The sequence below is a fragment of the Molossus molossus genome, unplaced genomic scaffold (genome assembly GCF_014108415.1).
Source record: "Molossus molossus isolate mMolMol1 unplaced genomic scaffold, mMolMol1.p scaffold_m16_p_17, whole genome shotgun sequence".
In the NCBI taxonomy this organism is placed as follows: Eukaryota; Metazoa; Chordata; class Mammalia; order Chiroptera; family Molossidae; genus Molossus; species Molossus molossus.
This window is the reverse complement of record NW_023425352.1, coordinates 32,724,797-32,742,336: the sequence shown is the minus strand read 5'-3', so window position 1 is coordinate 32,742,336 and position 17,540 is coordinate 32,724,797. Positions and strand designations below refer to the sequence as shown.

The 17,540-nt window shown below is 43.0% G+C and overlaps 1 protein-coding gene across 1 annotated transcript in view; it reads right to left on the bottom strand.

The window, feature by feature from the left end:
* The window catches only part of PANK1 (pantothenate kinase 1), a 62,037-nt gene extending 57,809 nt beyond the window's left edge, over window positions 1–4,228 (bottom strand). The window contains exon 1 of the mRNA XM_036265889.1: window positions 3,305–4,228. Within this exon, the coding sequence (XP_036121782.1) occupies window positions 3,305–4,010 (706 nt within the window). The 5' untranslated portion in view covers window positions 4,011–4,228. The remainder of the gene's footprint in view (window positions 1–3,304) is intronic.
* Window positions 4,229–17,540: the final 13,312 nt, after the last annotated feature.

Here is a 17,540-nt window from a genome sequence, read left to right as displayed (position 1 = left end):
CAATATTCATGAGCAAGGAATAAGACAAAGATAAATAAAATCAGTCTTCGACTTAATTGGGGAGAGAAGGCAAATAACGTAAAATAACTGGCACAAAGCAAAAGAATGCATAATTAAATACTAAGTCATGTATGTGGCAGAGTGGACAACAGCACATAAGTCAGCTCCAAAGTATTATAGAATTTTGAAGGTACAAGAAACAAGATGTGGAGATCACCTAGCCAAGTCTAACATTTCAAACTGAGTGGTAGTAACTTGGTGTCCCACAGTCAGCTGCTAAGTAGCAGAGGCAGGTAAAGTAGTCAAGGAAGCTTGAGGAGCAGTCCTGGAAATTTTACAAGGATATGGTAGGGTACGGTGATGAAAACAATGAACAATATTCCCCTTTCAAGGATTAACAAAATCAATCTGCCACTGGTCTGATTTTTAGATTACAAGATTATGAATAGTCCCTGCACCGAGGGCTCAGATTTAAATTTTTAAAATAATCGAAAATTACTGAATTGCCTATTTTATTCCATTTATGGTTTTTAAACATTAGCATTTTAATGTATTATTGTATTCTAGCCAAAATATTACCAAAGAGAAACACGCCTACCCACACATGCATTCCAGGTGCCTACCTGAGAAGTAATAATCTGACTACTATCGTAACATACCTCTTGTTTGGACAGAAGTAGGTATCTGATGTTGTAACTGGTAAGTAGAAATTATTTGTCCAGCTTTGATGTTTCCACCACTGACATACTCTTAAATTTAATTTAAAGCACTTAAATACTCTTTGTAATAACTGCTCACAGAAAATCTATCAGGCACAAGAAAATAGGGATATGTTTAACTCTAAGTAGATTCATCTCAGAGTACCTAAATAGCAACTGATCAAGCAATACCTTTTATAAAAAGATACCTGAATGATAATAGGCAATATGTAAAGATACTAAATTAAGCCTAGTTTTAACTAAGAGATTTGGGTGGTGAACACAGCATATGTGACTCAGAACACATAAAATTTATTTCACAAATGTTTGTTCAAATCTGAGGGAAAAAAACATGGTAGGATAATGAAGTCAATTTTGACTAATCCTTTTTACACATTTGTAAGTAAGTATCATGGTCACTACATTTAAAATAACTTAAAAAATTTTTATTGCAAAAAATACAAACCACTTTGTTTTCTGACACAAAACACCCACGCATAAAGTTATATTTTCTTGTATTCTGAAACAGTAATTCCTGGGTGCTTGCAATTACAAGTCAAGGTTCAAGGGTATTTTTAGTCTGCCTCCAAGCCATTATTAAGAATGCATTTTCACAGTAGATGAGTGGATAAAAAATATGTGGTACATTTACACAATGGAATACTATGCAGCTGTAAGAAAGAGAACTCTTACCCTTTGAGAGGACATGAGGGATCTGGAGAGTATTATGCTAAGTGAAATAAGCGAATCAGAGAAAGACAAGTACCACATGATCTCACTTATTTATGGAACATAATGAACAAAATAAACTGTCAACCAAGAGATCCAGAATCATGGTAGTAGGGAACAGACTGAAAACCTCAGAGGGATGGGGGGTGAGAGGATTGGGAAGAGATAAACCAAAGAACTTATATGCATATATGCACAACCAATCCACGTGAACATTAGGCTGGGGAAGGCAGGAGGAGAGGGGTGGGAGTGGAAAGGAAAGGGTTGATGGGGAAAAAAGAGGGACTTCTGTAATACTTTCAACAACAAAAAGTGCATTTTCAATTCCTCAAAATTATTTTAAGACATGTTATACCCTTAATTAAACATGGACCATTCAAGCTAGCAATACTAAACAAAAACGCAATACACCCTTTCATTATATTTTAGCTATTTATATTGCAAACTCTCATACAATTTGGCTAATATGGATCACAGAAACAACTAAAATGTGGTTTCAAAAAAAGTAAAACAAGTTAACAAATCGAAAGTAATCAATATTAAATACATAAATAAAGTCATTTTCTAAAAAGTCTCAATAACACAAGTAAATACAAATTCAGGTGCTAGATGTCTTCCTTACAACCATAATCAAATCTGCTGTGTAGCTTCAAAATTCCAGACAAGATCTCAACTTTCAACATTTCAGACCTACAAAACACAGTATCAGTCACCACATTCCCCAATCAGGATAAAATACTTTCCAAAGTCTCAGAGACTTTAATTGAATGCAGAAAAGCTAAGAGTGTAAATTGATAAACAGAGAGAAACAGAAGAAACTGAAGCTGTTTGCCAAATATCACACTTTTACAGACAAATCCAAAACTTATCTAACCATTTCCCTGCATCAAAAGAATAACCTAATGCAAAAGGTGCATGTTTTAATGCAATCACTTATTAGCATACATTCTACTTACTTTGCTTTTTGCCATTTTTAAGCTTCATTAAGGACACCCAGAAAGAGGTAACTAGTTGAATGAGGTTCGGCTCAAAAAGGAAAAACCAGTTCTAAACTCGACCTACAAATTTACATTCCAGAACGCCCTGCTGGGAAGGTACTTTGCAAACTAACATTACATCTACAAGCTTTAGATTGTGAAATAATACATTTCAGCTTTCTGCACTGTGCATTAATTAGCATTAGAAACCCTCAACTCTACCTCCCTACACTCCCCCTTCCAAAAAAAAAAAAAATCCACCTCCAATTCTCATTGGTCCACATAGTTCCGGCCCACATGGTATCAGTGGGTGTGTCTGGCCCAACAGGTCCTTTCATTGGCTGCGAAGAAACAGCGTTTAATAGGCTGTGATTTGGAGGTTGTCAAACTCCACGCCTCCAGATCTTGAGCTCACCAATAGACCCAAAGTGCTGGCTGCTACTTTACAATTCAAAGGGCAAGCTGGCTGCTGGAGCGCCAACCCCAGAAAGATGAGCTCTGAAAAGAGAAGGGGGAGCTCCGACAGTCCCTCTAGCTCTACCCTTACCCCTGGACCCCATCAAATGTTCACACACATGCATTTTCCACCGACAAATTAGAAAGCCAGGCAGTGCCTTTGCCTTCCATAGAGCCGTGACCTAAGGAGCATTTGAGGCACGGTGTTCAATCGGCCCGTTCTACAGATGGAAGTAGGCAAAGGCAAAGGCTCGGGCTCAGAAAGAGAGCTTTAGTACTTAGCGCCCCTTGAGAAAAAATCAGTTGCGGGCATCCCCTCGGAGCAGTATCCCCGACGGCGAGCGCTGGAGCGCACGGGGCGCGCCCCGCTGTCCCCGGGTGCCTGGCCCCGCGCACTGCTGCGCCTGCCTCGATCCTGCTGCGCTCCCCTCCCAGCAGACTTACGCGGCCTGTTCTTCTTCCCCGAGTCCATCTTCCTCCGTAGGCGGCATTTCTTGGCCGGGGAGTCGTGTAGAGGGGGCGGCGGCTGGGGCTGGAGCTCCGGCAGGAGCGGCAGGCGCGGGGGCGCAGCGTCGCTGCCGCCCGCAGGGCCCCGGCTGCAGAGGCGCGGCGGCTGCTGGACCGGCGGTGGGTGGAAGCCGTTGTGCAGCAGCCCGTTCACCGCAGCGGCTCCGGTGCCTGCGGGGGCCCCCGGGACGTCTGGGGCCGAGCACTCTGGCTGTCGGCTGTGGTCGCCCATGCCGGAGGCTGGTGGGGCAGAGCGCGCGCCCCGCCTCAGGCGGCCTCGCTGGAGGTCATTCTCGGACGTCTTTATTTCCCCGGATCCTCCCTGCGGCTTCCGATTCGGCAGCTGCAGAGTCGGCGCCGGGGGATGGTGAGCCGGGCGCTCCTCCCCTCCTCCCACCCGCTCCCCCAGCTCCTCCACGTCCTGTCCCTCTCGCGCGGGCTCTGCTGCGCCCGCCTGAAGCATGCCCACCCTGGGCGCGGGATCCAGGATCCCAGCGCACCCCCAGCTGGGGCCCCTGCAGCCCGCCTCCTCCAGATCCCCCGGCTGCTGGACTTCAAACGCTGCTTCCTCGCTTCCCAGACCTGTCCCCGCTACTGAGCATGCCCAGTCCTGACCGCCACCGCCACCGACGACTTTCAACATGGGGACTGAAGTTCTCTGGGTTTGCAAAGAAGAGATGGGCGGGTTGGGCTTTGTATGTCTGAGCGAGCCGAGAGGAGACGGCGAGACGGGTGCAAGAGGAGAGAGCAGCTTCCGGAGGAATGCACAGAAAAGACGTTAAATGTTTGTAGTGGTTTCAGGCTTGCTAATCCTGCCCCCAGTGGACTAGATACCTTTGCAAGGTCATTCACGTTGTTCCCTCCTCCTTGAAACCTTTGTGAGTGTGCCTGTGTTTAGTTAAGTGACCAAACTACTTACAGGCCTGCGGAGAGGGAGGAGAACGATTATTTTTAGAAAGGTAGGCTGATTTGGAGAGGGAGAGGAGTGAAATTTCTTTGGCGGCACAGACACAAGCACCACGTGGTCTCGTGGAGTTGTCTTTTGCAGGGAGGAAACCTAGGAATACAGTGTAAGGACAGTGAAGGACACAGCTGTAGCCAGGATTAACTAGTGCTGGAAGAGACCAAGTAAACAGAAGCAGTCTCAGCTATAAAAAGCACTTTCCTCACCCAGAAAGGACTTTAAGAAACAATGTCATGCTATTTATGGAGTTAAGGAGTTGCCTGCGTTTTTAGAAGGTAGGGTAGCATCAGCATTAAATGGTGGTCAACACCATAAGCTTGGAATTCAAAACTGGGTTCAAATTTCAATTTAGCCACTAACCAACACAGAGAAAAGCATTACTAAAGTTAACACACCTGGCCATATGAAACAGGACTGGGCATGCTCAGTAGGCAGGACAAATTTGGGTGCTAAGGACCTCCCCAAAGGTATGTAATCCCGGAGGTCTCAGTTTTTTGAATCTACATGAAAGTTCCTGGTACAATGTCACAGTAAATGCTCAAAAGAGGTCATTATTCTTATTACATTGTTATTACTAGTTCACCATTTCAAACAAGGGGAGCAAACTAAGGTTATTAAGAGCAAAGCTAGGGCTAAACCCTAAATCTTTTCATTATCTCTGCTTCCCTGACCTTATATGTGAAGATAGAAAGAAGCGTAGGTGATCTGGTCCCTGCCTACCTTTTCTGTCTCATCCTGGATTCCCTGAGCTCCCTCTACAAAGCAGACTTTCAGTTCCTCAAATGATTATCCCTTTGCATCTGCTGTTTCTGTTGCCTGAAATTCTCTCCTCCAGATCTCTTTGGCTACTGGATTCCAATTCAATCCTCAGATCTCTGCTTCAATCTCTTATATTTAGAGAAAACAAAAAAAATAAATTAATTAAAAAAAAAAAAGCCCTGGCCATTTTGGCTCAGCGGTTGAGCGTTGGCCTGCGGACCAGAGAGTCCCGGGTTCGGTTCCCGCTAGGGGCACATACCACACACACACACAAAAATAGAGAAAACTTCCTGACCCTTAGGACTAGATTCCCTGCTTCCTATCCTTTACCTCCTGACTCTGTTTTTTTAAATTTATTTCTTTCTTTAAAGAGAGAGAGAGAGAAACATCGACGTGAAAGGGACACATTGAGTGGCTGCCACCCACACGACCAACCAGGGCCAGGGACAAACTGCAACTGAGGTACATGCCCTTAGTGGGAACCGAACCCGGGTCTTTCTGGACCGCAGGCCGACGATCCAACCGCTGAGCCAAACCGGTCAGGGCCTGACTCTGTTTTAACTCTACAATAGGAACAATAATAGAACATTACTGAGTTGTTACAACGATGAAATGAATATATCTGTAAAGTGCCCAGCACATCATAAGTACTATGAAAAAGTTAGATATTGTTATTTGATTGTCCATCTCCCCCCACTGCTCTATAATCTCCATTAAGGAAAATAACTTGTTCACCACTGTATCACTAGGAAACTCTTAGTAATTATTTGTGACTGAATAAATGACAGGCTAATATTTCACCGAGTGTCTTTCACTTTCTACTGTAAATTTGCTTTTAAAAAAAAATCTTCATTGCTACTCCTAAATATTCAAATATATAGTTTTCAAAGTCCTACATAATTTAAGCTGAGTAGTTTAGGTAGCAATTTACATCAGAGATGCAAAGAGAAGCTTTAGCAATGTAGAATTTCCAAGGACACACTTTCTCCAGTTTGATCCCCAGGCATGCCCAGGAAGGCCTGAGCCAAGTGGCTCAGACCCAGGCAGGGCAGAAGTGCTGGTACTGAGGACAGAACATTCTCCACCTGCTTCCTTTCTCCTGCCCTTGTCAGGCTGGTGCCCTGGATCAGTTACACCCAACATGTGGTAAGGAGGAAGCCAGGTGGCATCTCACAGGTTTATTCAGAGGGGGCATCAGAGGTGTAACTTTGAGGCATGAGGTATCATGCGCTCCAGGAGGGGCATGGAACAAATAATGTTTGGAAGAGAGTGAGGGAGGAAGGAACCCCATAAGCCACTTCATTCATTCATTTATTTGCCAATTACTTATTAAGTGTGTTCTATGTCACAGACACTAAAACAGATGCTGGGAATATAAAAACAAAACAGATGGCTTCACTGTCCTCTAGGGCCTTATAATTCTTCGGCAGAGGGGTAAGACAGGGCTTCTCCAGCATTAGAATAAACCAGGGAGATTTTCCTGGTTAACTTTTTGGTGAAAATTATATACATACAGAAATGCATACATATCCTAGAGGTAGAGCTCAATGAATTTTACACAAGTAAAGACCCTATGTGACCTGCATTTGATAAGAAACAGAACATTACCAGTCAGTCCCCTAGGAGATGTTTTAAGAGCAGATTTAGGCCCTGACCAGTTGGGCTCAGCAGTTAGAGCATTGGCCCGCAGGGTTAGGGTTTGATTCCCAGTCAAGGGCACGTTGGGTTGCACCTGGGTTGCAGGTTCAATTCCTGCCCCAGTTGGGGTCATGCAGAGAGACAACCAATCAATGTGTCTCTCTCATAGTAATTTTTTTTTTTCTCTCTCTCTCTCTTCCTCCCTCCCTTACACTCTATCTAAAAATTAATGGAAAAATACCCTCAGGTGAGCATTAACAAAAACGAGCAGATTTGGGCCAAGGACCATAGACTGAGTCAGTAGGTTTGGAGCATAGGTTTGGATGATTATAAATATATTCTAAATTAAAGAAATAAAACAGGAACACCCTGGCGGGTTTGGCTCAGCGATTAGAGCATCGGCCCGCAGACCAGAGAGACCGGGGGTTTGGTTCCTGCTAAGGGCACGTACCCGTTGGGGTCATGTAGGCGGTAGCCAGTCGATGTGTCTCTCTCACATTGATTTTTCTCTCTCTCTTTCTTCCTCCCTCCCTCCCTCCTGCTCTGTCTGAAGAGAAATGCAAAAATGTCCTCGGGTGAGGATAAAGAAAAAGAAATAAAACTGTAACAACAATCATCTAATGGGATTATGGTGCAGATGGTCTTTGCTTGGAGAAACAATGAACAAAGCAGAGTATGTCACCTACACCATGGGAAGTGTGAACAAACAGGCTGTGTAATAAATCTAACTGAAGGTAACTTCACAGGGTTATCTGATGATAAATTCCTAACTGGGCATGTCATGGTGGGTAGTCCTGTCCCAGGCCTATCAAGGTTTTATCTTTACCATCAGCAAGCACTGCCTATCTAGGTTTCAACATGCAAGATAAAATATGAGCAAAAGGCCCTGGCCGGTTGCTCAGTGGTTAGAGCGTTGGCCCGTGGACCCGAGAGTCCCTGGTTCAGTTCCTGCTAAGGGCATGTACCTCGGTTGCAGTTTGTCCCCGGCCCCAGTTGGGGTCGTGTGGGTGGCAACCACTCGTTGTGTCTCTCTCACAGATCTTTCTCCCTCTCACATAGATCTTTCTCTCTCTCTTCCTCCCTCTCTCCCTCCCTCTCTATCTGAAGATAAATGCAAAAATGTCCTTGAGTGAGGATAAAAAAATATATATATGCACAAAAGGATCACAGCCTTTACTAGATTCTCTCTAGGCCTTACGCTTTGAAAAGAATGATCCTTTAAAAATACAGATCTGTATACCTAAAATGAATATAATATGTCAACTGTAATTTAAAAATTTTTTTTAATTATTAAGGTTGGAAAAAATAATAAAAATAAATAAATAAAAATACAGATTCGAAGGCCCTAGCTGGGTAGCTCAGTTGGTTAGAGCATCATCCTGATACACCAACATTGTATATTTGATCCCTGTTCGGGGCACACACAAGCAACCAGGGAATGCATAAATAAGTGGAACAACAAATCAATGTTTCTCTCGCTCTCTCCAATCAATAAATAAAACTTTAAAAATAAATACATAAATAAAAATACAGGTATGATCATGACATTCTTGTAGCAAAAACAAAGTCCCTACTTTTACCTAGATTACAGAAAAGGTAGGCCTTAAGCACATAATCACCACAAAAACACAGGTGTAAGTACATTCTGCAAAGTACAAAACTCCCAGCATCATGGGGACACATACTATGGCCTACTCTTAAACTTTAGCAGATTAAATGATAATTACGCAGAATTCTGAACATTTAGTAGATGTTAACTAAGGCGGGTGTGGGTGTGGAGAAGATATTCTCAGTCTGTCCTATGCTATAAATATGTCAGGCACTTCCTGGCTACTTGCTGAATGAAAGAATACATCGACTCTGTCCCTCTCAATAGGGCAAATCAAATGTAAGGAAACTGTTCACTGGAATAAACCATTGGAGAAGGGTTAGGCCAATCTCTTTCTCTTTACTGTTCTTCTGCATTGGTTGCTTTTCTCTCTGGTGATGGAGCGTTTCCTACTCAATACTTTTGTTGCCTCTTTAAGTTTGATTATTTTTTTCCAGTTAACCGAGATGGAAAAATATAGTACCAGCAGCTGCCACTACTAGTGATAACTGTGTGTACAGGAATGAAACACACTCCACATGAACAAACTTCCTGTCAGTCACTATTATTTTATGAGTACCTACTAATTACAATTTGGCGAAGGGGGATTGAATGTGGCTACCAAGATATTTGGTAAGCTCTAATCAGAGTAACCCCAAGTATTGGGCATAATTTCAAGAGTGGAGCTGGGTTTAGCAAAATTATGTCTTATTATCTATTTTTTTAAAAATTTTTTCTTTATTGATTTTAAGAGAGTAGAAGGGAGAAGGTGAGAGAGATAGAAACATTGATGAGAGAGAACATTGATTGGCCGCCTCCTGCTTGCCCCCCACTGGGGATTGGGCCCACAACCTGGGTATGTGCCCTGACCAGAAATCAAACCGGTGACCTCTTGGGTCAACGCTCAACCACTGAGCGATACCGGTCCTATCTAATATTTACTGAGTCCTCAGAGGCCATACACTGTGCTGAGTCCGATAGCCTGGGGACTGGCGCCAGGCAAACTGCTGACCATTATCTCGCTTACTCAACCTAAACTCCCACCCTGTTCCAGGAACCGCCTGCCCGGGGCTTATAGACTAACTCCCACCCTATTCCAGGTGCCCTGGGCTTATCGACTCACATTCCAGAGGCTCCCATGCATAGCCCCCTCTAGGGAATTTGTCAAACCCTAACAGACAAATTCCAGCTACAACAGGCAGATATAAAAATCACAAACCCCAGTATCGGGCGCGGCTTCTAGGACTCGACCCCCGGGGTCTGTGAACCCGCCCGGAGTGTACCCAATAAAGCCTGATCTCTGTTTATTCGGCTGTTTGGCTCTCCAGTCTCTTCTCTGTTTTTCGGCGGCGCCCCTGATTCCTTACACTAAGTACACTCTAAGTGTCTTTTTAATGATTTAACATTATGTAATGCCAGTATTTTCACATTCTCATTAAAACAAAAACTAGGATAATTTCAATAAGCCAGTGAGATAAATAAGAAAGATATTGTGTCCGTTTTACATATGAGGAAAATAGACCTGCAGAGCTTGGTACATGGTTTGCCCAGTATCATAGAGCTAAGTAGCTGAGGCAGAATTTCTTCCACCTTTCACCTTTGCAATTTTCAAATATATAAAGTTGCTTACAAAAATTGAAGGAGAAAGAAACTACACCTGCAGATTTCATATTTGGACACAGAATAAAGAAGTCCCCCCACATGCTGGCTCATTCATAGCTTAAAATGAAAAGGAAAAAAGTGATAACTTAAATCACAATAACTGAAACAGAACCTCCGAAAAGCAAGAAAAGTTTTAAAAGATCGCACTTTTGATTGCAATGGTCTTTTAAGTGTCTCTAACACTTGAGCTTTAACTTTATTGAGAATAGAATGTTCTTCATCTCCTCCTTTTTTTGTTTTTAAACCAGTTTTTGTGATTTCTACTCTTACATGTGCTCAGACCTCTTGCCTGCTGTCCCGTTGCCATGCTCAGTAAGTAAGGCCAGAAGGCTGGCTCCTGCAGCTGTCTTTCGGGTTCTAGCATCAGTTGTCTTCTTGCGGGCTTTAGTCAGTGGGAGGCACTGGTGAGAGAATGGCGGGGTCTTCCTCTCCTTCCTTCTCTGCCTTGGGGGGCATCTCCAGAGCTGCTGCCCCTCTTCTGGGGTCTCCAGCATCGACCAGACATATCTGCCTTGATTCGGTCTTTTACTGGGTGACCTTAACTCCTGGGCTTTAGTTACACCACGTTTTCCCTGTGCCGTGCCATCCTAAGAGGGGTGGTTGCTTCATGCACTACCCAGTGTCTTCTGATGCGCCTCTCAGCCTCTTCCTCTTTCCTGCACCATAGTCCCTCTCTTTGAACATCCAGGGTGGTTTCTCTCCTAGTTGGAGCTTGAATGATAGACCATCTGTGATGTTGACTGGGGGTTAGATCAAGGACCATCCCCAAAAAACAACTTTATGGCTTTAACCACTTCACTTTGCATCCCTTCGGGGCCCACCCACCAAACACATTCAGACATGACATCCATTACTCCATTATGGGTGGGTCAGAAATTCCATTATATTTTGGTTGGAAATGCAACCCCCTTAGAAAATAAAAATTTATCAAATCAGCTGGTCTGTGATCATCTAACAGCTGAAATAATATATTTATTAGGTCTGGAATCTCTGAATAAACATTTAGCTGTCCATTTGTCATGTAACATTTAGCATGTTAAATTAGCAGAGTGGGGATTTTATTGGTTGGCATAATTAACACTAGTTTCTGTAATAAATAATTCCAAAAGCTGAGTGGCCTAACACAATAAAAGTTCATGTGTTGCTCACAAAGAGTTCAGTGCAGACATTTGGGGCTTTCTGCTCTGTGCAGTCACTTGGGAAGCTGCTGTTGCACTAGATGTAGAGATGCAGCCAGCAGATGAGGAACAAGAGAGAACATAAAGGATTGTGGGGCATATTTTAGGTAATGGGCCTGGGAGCAACATATATCCACTTGGTCCACATCTCGATGGCCAAAGCTCAAGCATGTGGCCCCCACCTAAGTACAGGAGAGGCTGTGAAATGTCATTTATCTTAATGCCTACGAGGAAAAAAGAAATGACCTTGGAAAACACATGATCAGTCTCTGCCACCGTTTGCCCTTCTGGTCAATAAATAAATGTCTGTTTCACTCTTCCTCCCATATATAAAATAAATTCCTCTACCCCTCACCCCCAGAACATTACCCAAAGCCATTGTGTCGAGCTAAAAGCCCGGGGTGACGCTCAGTCATTTCCACCTGGTTCACTTGCGGTTCTTTTTTGCTTGAGTAATTTATAAACTAAAAAAGAGCCATCTGCCCTCTGCCCCTTTCTCATCCCCCAAAATACTATGGTGAGGAGGGACACATAACTTCAGTGTGTCATTTGGAAAGAAAAGAAATGAAAGATACAAAGCCAACCTTAGACTGAAGCAGTAGGGCAGGTATTGTGACATTTCTCTGAACAGGACACTTTGAGAAATGTCTTTTTTTTAACCCTCGCTCAAGGATATTTTTCTACATTTATCTTCAGATAGAGCTGAAGGGAGAGAGGGAGGAAGAGAGAGAGAGAGAGAGAGAGAGAGAGAGAGAGAAACATCGATACGAGAGAGCCACATTGACTGGTTGCCACCTGCACAACCCCAACCAGGGCTGGGGCCAAACCGCAACTGAGGTACGTGCCATTGACTGGAATTGAACCCTGGACTCTTTAGTCCGCGGCAATGCTGTTACTGCTCAGCCAAACCGGCCAGGGCAAGGGAAATGTTTTTTTATTGGCTCTATTTCTCCTCTATTGTAGGAATTATTTTGCCCTTGTTTTTTTTTGATCCTTGGTTCCACAATTTGGGACTTCTCTTTTTTTGATTACTCCCAATGGCAATATCTGAAGTGGATGATGAGGATTAAGTTATCTCTGGGGCTATGCAGATTTTGGAGATGGCTTCTTTCATACGGAAAGCTATGAGTCCAAGGCTGGTTGTTGTTTTAGGCCTTGACTAGTCTTTGTCACAGGCTTTTGTTTCCTTTGGAGATACTGTTTTCTCTTAACAAGCTTCTCATTGATTACCACCTAGGCAGTTCCTATGCTACAAACTATACCCCAAATACTTTCCTAGACACATTTCTCAATCTTTTTTATGTCTCTTTTTTCTTCCTTATCTTTATGTCTCTCTCAACTTAATGACAGACACCTTGGTGCTATAAGGATTGAGTGGGAAGGCCAATACTTTAATTTTTTACTACATTTTTATTGAGTTTTAGAGAGAGAGGAAGGAAGAAGGAGAAAGAAATAGAAACACCTGATCGACTGCCTCCTGCACACCCCGTACTAGGGATAGAGCTCAAAACCGGGGCAAGTGCTCTGAGGGAGAATCGAACCGGTGACCTCCTGGTACATGGGTGACGTTCAACCACTGAGCCACACCAGCTGGGCTGGAAGGCCAATACTTTAATGTCATCTTTACCTAGCGGGCACTTGTGGCTCAGAGTTTTCTCAATCTTATTTTCTATTATTTGAGGTCTAAAAGACTTCAAGACTCCAAATTTATGTAATTTTCCTATTTCCTTTTTAGTTCTTCCTGCAAACTGCCTAAACTTGACAACCAATAGTGGCCAATATACACTAACAGTTTGGTTCTTTCCAGCTGTTTCTCTTAAGACTCTTGGAACTGACAGATTAGTAAGCATATGGCCTGCCTCTTAAGTTATTACAAGTGAGAATTTTTGCCAAATGCTCAGCCGTCACACATGAATTGCCACCTTTCCTGCCTCTAGAGTCAGTTTCCTTTCTTCCCACAACGGGCATGCTGCTCCAGTGCCACTTGTTTTAGATTTCTGTTTTCAGAGTGCCCTGTTTGGGGTTTTCATCAGAGTATAAATGCTAGTTCTGTAAAATGAGCTTCCAAATCTCAGTGGCTTACCACAGAAAACATGATAAAGCTAATTTCACACTCTACGATCCAGTGTAGGGGAAGGGGGCTGAGAGGAAAGGGCCCCATGCAGTTGGGCAGCACCTAAGCTGACAGAGGCTCCACCATCTTCAATGCTTGACGCCCCAGTTTTCTCTGAGCATAGATGCCCAGCCAGCAGCTGAGAGAAGATAGAGAGTGTGGATGATCGCATAGGAATTTTAGGAAGCCAGGTCTGTGAGTGGCATATACTTCAATCGTATCAGAAAAAGCCTTGGGATCGACTCTGATTGGTCCCGTTGGGTCGGTCATTGCCTTCCTTGTACTGATCCATGTAACCAGCGGAGTTCAGACTTTTCTTACCAAGACTGTGTCATATGCTCAGTTCTAGAGCTAGAGACCAGGGTTACTCCATCTGAAGTTGCATTAAGAGATATAAGATGTGGTTCCCCCAAATAAACCACCAAAAGAGGGGAAAGGAAATATTGGAAAGTCAAGCCAATAGGTGTTTACTACACAAACTTAAAAACTTGATTGACTTGAGTATGCTCACTATTCACAGAAAGGAGCACAGGAGCAAAGATAGATGGGACAACCAGTTAAAGCTGTTTTGGGGGGTCAAGGCATCATTTCCCACTTTCTCATGAGAATATTTTCCTTTACCCACTGGGTCTGTATCATGAAACTACCAGAGTATAGAGTGCCAGAGAATTTATCTTGATTATCTTGCTTGAAAAGATTATGTACCTTCTCTTCTTGAAAGGTCACCAAGTGGAATATTCTTCCCTTTTCTACCTCCAGACTTCTTTAGGAGTTATGCTTAGCAACTACCAACCACAGTCTCATGGACACAGTCAATAAAACAGAAAAGAGTAAAAATGCAAATGACAGGAGGGAAACAGGGAAGGGTGATGATACAATCCAACTAAGGGAAATATGGGGCTCCCAGAAAAATGTATTATTTTATTTTACATTTTTCCCTCCTGTTATTTATTAAATTGCATCCCAGACCTGCCAAAAGACAGGGAAATCTTGGACATTACTTTTACCATGAAATAGATGTCAAAAAAGCCAAGGAGGTTACATGAATAAGTTGAGTGAGAACTAGTATGAATCCAGGAAGAGCATGCTCTTTCCAAAGTGAGCAGTAGCTACTGAACTCCAACTAATAATTGTCAAGTGGGAATGAGGCCCAGAGTTAGATATGACTTTTCAAGAGATCCAAATTCTTATGTTAAATCTTGTGATGTTTAAATGTTCATGTGGTAGTCAGTCTCTTAGACTGCCTCTATTGGTCTTCTCCTCACAATATTCACACCCTTATGTAGTATCCTAACAAAGTGCATCACTGTATCTGGGTTGGTTGGAGAGATCAATAAAATATGGCAAAATTGATGATATGTGATCTACTTCCGAGGTTAGATCATAAAGGATATGAAAGACTGCCTCGCTTTCTCTAGGATTAGGCACTCTGGGGGAAGCCAGTCACTCTGAAATGAAGACACTCAAACTTTGAAGAGACCCACATAGGAAGTAACTGAGATCTCCCACCAACAGCCATTACCAACCACCTTGCCAACCATGTGAGGGAGCCAGTCTCCAGTCAAGCCTTCATATGATGCAACCCTAGCCAACATCACATCTGAAAACTCATGGGACATCCTGAGCTAAAACCCCCCACCTAAGCCTGGCTGGAATGGCTTAGTTGGTTGAGCATCATCCTGTACATCAAAGGGCTGCCTGTTGGGTTCCTGGTCAGGACCTGTACAGAGGGCAGCCAATCAATGTTTCTCTTTCTGTCTCTGTCTCTCTCTCTTCATGTTGTCCTTGGGTGAGGATTAAAAAAAACCCGCCCACCTAAGACAATGAGATAATAGATGTTTATTGGTTTACACCATTAAGTTTAAAGATATTCAAACTTTATGCAAATAAAATAATTTTCCTTGGGTTGAATTCAGGCTGCCAGCTTATAATATCTATAGCAAGGAAAGCAAGACACAGACGGAAATAGTAGGCTCCTGTTCTCTGATTCCTGCTTGCTTTGAATTGAATTTTCCAACCACAATGAATCCGAGAAGAAAACTCATTTAATAAACAGAGTTATTTTATTTCAAATTCAGTTAGATGTGTCTTTCAAATATGATCACTCCACTTACTGGTTATGAGACTGGAAAATTTACTCAACTTCTTTTGGCTACAATTTCCTCATTTGTAAAAGGGGAATGACAATAGAAGTACTTCTGAGGAAAAATTGTGAAATACTTTGAAATGAGAATAAAAAAAGATTAGTGAGTAGTCTATCTAGTTTACCCACTCAGATTATCTCTTCATTTCATTGTCTTTGAGCTATTTTACAGCTCTATATGTTCTAGGAAACAGGATAATACAATGAGTCTAGGGCATGGGTGTTTAATAATTTGCTCGAACTAATAAATATCATGCAAATACCTAGTAATTGTATCTAGTGGTGTGTAATTAATTATTGTCCTGTGGTTATACATCAGTTTTGCACCTACAAAGTAAGTTCAATTTAGCATTCCTGATGGGCAAATGTATTTGTCTCTCTTTGGATTCTCAATTGAACTGGCATAACATCTTATTTATTTCGTCATTAATTGATATGTTAAATGAAATCACAGATATATGTTTATTTTATATGTGTATGTGAATCATAATTCAACTTAAAAAAAAAAATGTATCCCCCGCCTGGCTGGTATGGCTCAATGGACTAAACATCATCCCATGGACTGAGAGGTCCTGTTTCAATTCCCAGTCAGGATACATGCCCAGATTTTGGGCTCAATCCCCAGTAGGGGGCGTGCAGGAGGCAGCTGATCAATGGATCTCTCTCACATTGATGTTTCGATCTCTCTCTCCCTTCCTCTTTCTCAAAAAATCAATAAAAACATATTTAAAAAAACACAGTACTTTAAAAAAAAAATTATCCCCCAACAGACTTCAGAGTGTTGATTAATTAACCAGTACAGGTAAAGCCCTTAGCATAGTGCCTGGCACACAGTGCTCAATAATATTAGCTCATTTTATAATTAGGGAAAAGGTAGTGAAGAAGCAATGATGATGAAGGCCACAATTTTTGAGACAAAGGACCATTGGTCTACCTATTCTACCTATTCTCGTTTTCTGAAAAAGAGTTCTCAGACACAACTTTGTAAATCAGAACAGCGGTCAAAATTCTAACACAGATTTCCAAAACATCATCTAACCTCTCCCATCTCAATGAGAATGATAATACAGACCTTCTTCAGCAGCTGTTGTGAAGGCTTGCAAAAGTAACATACATGAGCCCAGGCCAGTTTGGCTCAACAGTTAGAGTGTCAGCCTGAGGACCAAACGGTCTTGGGTTTGATTCCCTGTCAAGGGCATGTACCTGAGGTGCAGGTTTGATTCCCAACCTTGACCTCCTGTGGGAGGCAACCAATCAATGTGTCTCTCTCACATCAATATTTATGTCTTTCTCGCTCTCTTCCTCCCTTCCACTCTGCAAATCAATGGAAAAAAGATCCTTGGGTGAGGATTAACACACACAAAAAAGTAACATATATGAAATGGGGGTAGGATGAATGAGTTAGAAAGGATGTTGATCTGCAAACAGATTTAGAAAGCACATGTCTGACTGTTCTTTCAAATTCTGTGTGTGCTGGCAGGTAGCAGAAATACTGCTTTAAGTGTGCCAGGTATAAGAAACAGCCTGGAGACTTCCGGTCAAGATGGCGGCATAGGTAAATGTGGTATCGCCTCCTCCCACAACCACATCAAAATTGCAACTAAACTATAAAACAACCATCATTCAGAACCTCCTGAAATCGAGCTGAATGGAAGTCCTACAACTAAAAAATTAAAAAAGCAGCCACATCAAGACCAGTAGAAGGGCAGAGGCGGACGAGCTGGTCCCACACCCACATGTGACGGATAAAAATCAGGAGGACACCTCAGCTGGGAAGGTCCTTCCTGAGGAGTGAGGGGTCCCTGTCCCACACCAGGCATCCAGCTCAGGGCTCCAGTGCCAGCAAGAGAAGTCCCCATCACTTCTGGGTGGAAAAACCAGCAGGAACTGAGGCTGAGGGAGGCTGAGGCTGCTGGATCCCAAGACAGTTCCTCTTAAAGGGCCCACACATAGACTTACTCAGACTTGCTCCCTCTAAGCTTGGAAGGAAGGCAGCTTGAGGGGCACCAGAGACATACAGGGAAGAATTGAGCTGTTTGGCCTTGGGACGAGGGCTGGACAGGTGGCTTTCTCCTGGACAGACATGCTAACAGAGGCTGATGTTCCTTTGGTAAGCCCTTCCCCCATA